Here is a 6,908-nt window from a genome sequence, read left to right as displayed (position 1 = left end):
AAAAAAGTACCAGGTACCAGGTACTGTACCCAGTGGAAAACCCCCAAAAAGTGAACCGTCCCGAGCCGTACCGTGCCGTACCATGCAGTGGAAAAGCACCATAATATACTTAAGTGCAAACTGAATGTTATGTTTTTGGACACTTAACTGCATTTTATTTACAATTAAGTGTAACTGTATGATAGTATAAATTTATATTAAATGCAATTAGCTGAACTATTAATTGCTTTTCGATGCACTTAATTAGATGCATTATAAAGTGTACCGAATATAACGGTGAATTAAAATATATCCTAATGTCATTTCTCATATTATATTAATACATTTTAATATATAATATATATTTTCTTAATATATTTAAATATTTTTAATTATACATATGTAATGATGAAGCTGCACTTTAGTGCATTTAAAATAACTTTAAAATGTAATTTCAATTAGCACAATACAATTCAAATTAGACCGTACTTTACATGTTAGCAAAATAAGTGTACTCCTAAAAACAAAAGACTATTAAAACAATGCTTTAAAATGTACGTTAAAACGTTTTATTTGACATAATTGCATTTTTTGTAGTATACACTACAAGTGTACATTCAATACAATTAAGCACGCTTCTTTTTTTACAAGGGAAGAGTGCTTATTCTCAAGTCTTCATAACATTCTGGCTGCAAATTGTAAGTTTTATCACTCAGAACAGTAATTTTGTGATATATCATTCAGCTTATAGCAAAATACCAAACCTTCAGTATGAGCAATAATTATAGAGCACTGCTAATAATGTTTATGTTGCTAGTATCTAGCCAGTAAAGATATAAGAACCAGTCATATTCTTTATTCTGATGTCCAGATGCTAAGAATTACTCTTTAGTGTAGATTTCTCCGACATTTTATTGCATCTGTTTACATCAGTCAAGTTTGTAAAGTCTCTTTTACCTGTATTTATTTCTGCTCATTTCTACAAAGACGCTGGTGTTCAGAGCTCCCCACACGGCATTTCCTTCAACTTTAATTGCTTTTATACAATTTATATCAGCAAGTCACGCAAGGCCCTGAAGTGATTTGGGAAACAAAATCACGGCTACAAAGAGACTTTTGTGTTTTGATGGCAGCTATCGGCGGAGAAGAAAGAGCCAGCCAGAGGCCAACCAGCATCGCACGACTAGATCTTCATGCCTCCCGTGCCACCAGAGTCCAGCGTCTCCTCTCGAGCTCCAGAACAGGCCGAGAGAATCCTGACTGGCATCCGTCTCCACAAGCACGTGTGTTATGTCTGCAGCACAGATAGCAGCGGGCCTGGGATTCCATTACGGGACGCTTTACGCCACTGTGGCCCAATAACCATTGTTTCGCCGCTCACCCCTGCCAAGCTAGAAACACTGTCCTGACATTCCTTCAGCATCGGCCCACGAAAATGGGGATAAATGTAATGACTTCTTTGGTAAACATTTCCCGCAGGCCGGACCCAAAAGTAACTCTGCTAACTGTGTTTTAAAATGTAAAGCTGGGACTGATTCGCTGAGAGACGTTACTTCTGCTTGACACAGCACATCTGGACTTCAGTAACAGTTGAGCAGGATTGTGTTTAATAAACCTCCAGTTGCTACAGCAGACACGTTTAGTTTACAGAGTGAGTCGGATCAAGCGAAATGTTCCTCTCTCTACGTCACAGGCTTCCTGTTATATATCAAACCCACAACTGCTCTGAGTTTATTTACCGCAGTATCAGCGTCATCACTGCCAGCCGGACTGTGGCCATATCAAACGCCAGCCAAACAACTGATAATTACCTCTAGATGGTAATAAAGATTTTCATCTCACGAAACCTGTCAAGAACATGTTCTGGGTATATTTCTCTCCATAAAATTAATTAGAAATTAGATATAATACAAATGGTATTTATGTAGAAATTATATTTTGGATGATGACAATAGCTGGGTTTCCATCAAAACCTAAAGTGAATCTAACTGTGAATTAGGTGCGTTTCCGACCTAACCTAGTAACCAACAGAAAATAAAACACCATCAGTGGATTCAGTTCGCTACATATGAATTTATCCGGCAAATATGTTTCCATCTCCCATTTTTCGCATTAACTCTTCTTCGCTCAAGTCAAAAACCACCTCAAGCAAGTGTTAAAACTTTTTGCGAATTAATTGATTTTTTTCCAAATTTGGCGTTTCCGTCACTCATTTCTGATGCAATACAAAATGCGCATAAAAACGAATGCTAATGAAGCATTTTGGGACCAATACCAATTTTTTTGCACTCTGACATTATTTTCATAAAAACAGAACGATTTTTTTCCTACAAATTCTCATTGCTGTTAATGTGAAAAATATATTATTTAAATTGTAAAGTGAATACATCACTGTAGTTTTTATTGTTGCGCTGAGTGGGAAAACAGAACAAAACAGTATAAACACTGTATTACAGAGTAATGGGAATTACAAAAGGTCTGGATGAGAATGGGATTTTTATGGACTAGCGTAATGGGAATTTGGGGAAAATGTTACAATGCAATGATTTTTTTGTGTGTGTGTGTGTTTTGTTTTTGTTTTTTGACAGTAAAATTTATTAAATATAATAATAAATGTAAAATTAGCTTAATTTAATTTCTATAAATGAAATAAAAATGAAAAGAGAAAATATATATATATTATTTATTTATTTATTCATATTGAGTTAATGTGTGATGCAGGCAGGGTTTATGACATTCACGTATCTCATGTATCCACGCAAAGAAAGAAAGCAAAAAAAACCTTTCACACAAACACAAGTGAACATTGTGTAAGATGTGATTTGGTGGCGATAAAAACTTATTCACCACTTATCTTCAACATAATGGAGAAAAATGGCCATCAACAGAGCCTGAAGGGAAGACCTTCTCATGCTTCACGTGGCATCAAACGGAGGCATAATTACAGACTGCCTTTGCATGAAGAAAGAACTACAAACACTTCAATTCTTTTGCCTCACTTGTTTGGATCAAAGCGATAAAAAATATCCACCAGCTGAAAGATTCTGGAGGGCGATCCTTTAATTATCTCCTGTTTCATGACGTTGGGTGAAGAAATGCAGGTTTGATTAATAAGACCAACAGTTAACAAATCTTTCACTATTTTTGAATCACTAGTGTCCATCAATGTGTATACATGACGACAAGATTCACTTCCTGAGCCTAAACAAGCTCGTGTATTTTCTTCTGCATATTTCCTTCAAAGAAAAAAACAATCCTGTAGATATGCGTGACGCTAGCAGGAAGAGATGAAGGCCGTTTATTGAGTGCTGAAGATGCTTCTCCTGACTGTTTAATTGCAGGGCGGTGTGAAGCTGGCGTCTGCTGCTGTGTTGGTGGCGGAGGTGTCCGCTGAATGTGTGGCAAGCCCTGGCATGTTTTCTTATGGTTTCACACCAAGAGTTTCGGGTAAAAGAAGGAAGGGAACGTAAGAGACGAGCTGCAGTCAGATTGTCCTTGTAAAGCCCAAAGCCATTTGAAATGAGCCTCAAAATGAACACATGATCAAAGCATCGATGTGAATCTGTAACTGAATTTAGAAGTATTAGCACATATAAATGGGGTTTGGTTGATATAATCTGATAAAAGAACATGGACATTCCCATACAGAGGATGTATTTACACTACCAGTCAAATGTTTGGAATAATTGATTTAATGTTTTTGAAGTCTCTTCTACTCACCGAGGCTGCAGATTAAAAATAGAGCAAAAACAGCAATGTTGTGAAAAGGTATTACAAAAGAAAGTATTACTAAAAGAACTGTTTTCTGTTTGAATATATTTTAAAATATAATTTATTCCTGACACACAGCTGAAACAGTGATACCTTTTTTTCTTGGAATCTTTAATGAATAAAAAGTAAAAAGAACTGCATTTATTTGAAATAGAAATCTTATGTAACATTATTCATGTATGTACTGTCACTTTTGATCAATTTAATGCGTCCTTACTGAAAAAAGTATTTATTTTATTATTTATTTATTTTATTTTATATTATACCCCAAACTTTTGAATGGTGTTTATCTCGGTTTCCACGACAATGTGAAGCAGCACAACTGTGTTCAACATTGATAATAATCAGAAATGTTTCTTGAGCAGCAAAGCAGCATATTATACTGATTTCTGAAGATCATGTGACACTGAAGACTGGAGTAATGATGCTGAAAATACAGCTGCGCATCACAGAAATACATTACAGTTTAACAGAGATTCACACAGAAAACAGTTATTTTAAACTGTAATAATATTTCACAATTTTACAGTTTTTACTGTATTTTTAATCAAATAAATGCAGCCTTGATGAGCAGAAGATTTTAAAAAGTATTATATAATTATTTGCACAGTTTCTCAGCTGGTGGATTATGACCCAAAAACGGGTTTCAGGGCTGTGTACAGCAGGGAAAAATGCTAAATACAAAAAATGAAATATTAACCATAAATTCAGGCACATTATAACAATTGAATAGAAAGCTAAAGAGGCTAATCAACTTTTAAGTATCATTTGTTGTTGACATCAGTGTGTCCAAACAAACTCCACAGTATTTCGATGCTTGATACTAATACAATATTTAGTCCACTGTTTGTTTATGATGTTAGGCTATGCATTCACAAAATTGCCAGTTTTCCTATTCAGCCATGCCACGTTAATATTTTGCATTGCATTAGGCCCAAGCGCAGTGAATAAGAGCTGTTTACTTTTGCATTGTGTTGTTATGCCACATGGTTTCCAGTGTAAAATCTGGGTCCTGAAGCGATTTGAGAAGCACTGATTTAACAGCCGCGGTTATCCACAAACAGGACAACTTCAACCCGAAGAACAGCCGAAGACTTACTAGTAGGAGAGAGGTGGGCAACTGCTTGTTTTAACCTGTAGGTGAGAATTGATGTTGTTCTCTAGTGTCCAAAAAAATAATATTTTGACACATTTTGAACACAATCAGCGAGCTGAGGAGGATCCTGGTGGGCGAGACTGTCGACCGACCCCACAGAGGTGATCACAACCCTACTGAATCAGATAAGAGCAGAGTCCCCAGGGCCACAGAAGAATAGCGGTCTCATTCCTACAGAGACGCAAGTCAAAACACACATTTACATTGAGACGCACTGGAGAGATAGCTCCCTCTGAGATATGCTAAACGCCTCCTTATCAAGGTGAGAAAAGGCCTGCTGCGAGAAACGTGTGTTGCACATCACAGTCAGCAAAAACGGGGTTTTTTTGTCTTTCAGATCCACACCCCGATACTGTTCTGTGTGTTTCCGGCCCACGCCTTCCCCACCAGTGTGTTCAGAGGTCAAAAGGAAAGCTAAACGTGACTGCAGAGATTTCACCAGTGTGAACGCGCACTGATTCGGATCAGAAACCGGTTTAGAGATCACAACCTGTTTTGTACATCTTGCTTTTAAAAACAATGCGGTGATGTTTCTAGAAGAATGCAAGGAAATTAAACACTTAAAAGTGAAATAATAAAAACTAATTAAAAACGCTTTTGTTTATTGCGCAACTGCTTTATGTTCACGTTTAGTTTGATGTAAAGCGACTTTAAATGATTCAAGAAAATTAGTCCGTATATATTACAGTAACTGGATTATGGCTCGGCTAATGTAAGTGGTGTGCTGGAATGTGGCGAGCCATAAATAAAGAATGTAGCACTTACTTGAGAAAGTACTTCTGCCCGCTGGGGGTGTACGCCATCTCCCAGCCCGGCGGCAGCGGCAGCGGCAGCTCCTCGGCCACATCGAAGGACTGGTGCCGGATGTGAGAGTGGTGTCTCCCGGGGCTCGGAGCGCCCAGCGCCGCGGGCAGCTGCAGGGACGCCGGGGAGGAGTGCGAGCGGACGTGCACCGCCGGGCAGCGCGGCGGGAGGCTGCCGGAGTCCGTGCTGGACTGCCGAGAGTGAGCGCCCGAGTCCGGCTCCTTGAAAAACGACTCGGGCAGATGCTTGTTCCTCCAGGAGCTGGGCTTCGGGTTCATGACGGAGTTAAACAGAGCCTCCAGATCCGTGTCAAGGTCTTTGGCGACATGGATCCCCTGCTGGCCCGGTAACGGCTGGAGAGGGTTACTGCTCATTTTGTTAGATATAAAAACAAGCAAACCCCGAAAATCGTATTAAAATACTAGGATCCTGAGGAAAAAATCCTGGAAGTTGTAGGAACCTCTTTGGTTAGGCCTGTATTTTTTTTTGTTCCTTTTCTTTCTTTCTTTTTTTTTTTTTTCTTTCGTTGGTAAAAGTAGTCACGGCCTACTTGAAAAGTCTTGCAAAGTCTTTAAAAAGTTGTCATAAAGCTAAAACAAAAAGGTGTATGTCATGTTGTCCCACACTGAGCGTTTTCAGAGCTCCACTGACTGACGGAGTTTCTGTCCCGATGGAAAGTTTGTAAACTCGAGCTTTTCTCTCTCTGCGTCTCGAGCGGCTCCTGTGTCACTCATGAATATTCAGTGACTCCAGCCCTCATGAATATTCAATTAATCCGTAACACAGCTCATTATCTTTGGATGATCTAACTCAGCATCTTAACAAATAAACTTTACTTTGATGTTATTTTAAACCGCAATGGCACTCAAAACCTTGAAAAACAGTTTAGGAATCTGCCATAATTGTCTAAACATTTTATTTTAATCCATTAAATCTCGTTTAAAATTTTAATTTGCTATTTTACTGCTATGCTATATTAAAAATAGTAATATATTTATTATTATTACATGTTAAATATTAATAGTGGTAAATGTGTTCAATTCAATTTAAAACAATACATAGGAAATACACAATAAATACAATTTTAATAAATATGACATATTATACATTTAATCATAACTTTGTTAGTTTCAAACCAATTTTAAATATTATAAATACCCAATATTTTCATCCAGAATTCCCAAACGTATTAATGTAT

At 37.6% G+C, this 6,908-nt stretch overlaps 1 protein-coding gene across 2 annotated transcripts in view; it reads right to left on the bottom strand.

Moving 5' to 3' along the window:
- The window catches only part of wwtr1 (WW domain containing transcription regulator 1), a 67,866-nt gene extending 61,442 nt beyond the window's left edge, over positions 1–6,424 (bottom strand). For both annotated transcript variants that reach the window (XM_016488445.1, XM_016488511.1), the window contains exon 1: positions 5,672–6,424. In XM_016488445.1, coding sequence (XP_016343931.1) covers positions 5,672–6,084 — 413 coding nt within the window. In that variant the 5' untranslated portion in view covers positions 6,085–6,424. The remainder of the gene's footprint in view (positions 1–5,671) is intronic.
- Positions 6,425–6,908: the final 484 nt, after the last annotated feature.

Source organism: Sinocyclocheilus anshuiensis, unplaced genomic scaffold (assembly GCF_001515605.1).
Source record: "Sinocyclocheilus anshuiensis isolate Anshui unplaced genomic scaffold, SAMN03320099.WGS_v1.1 scaffold345, whole genome shotgun sequence".
In the NCBI taxonomy this organism is placed as follows: Eukaryota; Metazoa; Chordata; class Actinopteri; order Cypriniformes; family Cyprinidae; genus Sinocyclocheilus; species Sinocyclocheilus anshuiensis.
The sequence above is the reverse complement of the archived record's forward strand: the minus strand, read 5'-3'. Positions and strand labels throughout refer to the sequence as shown.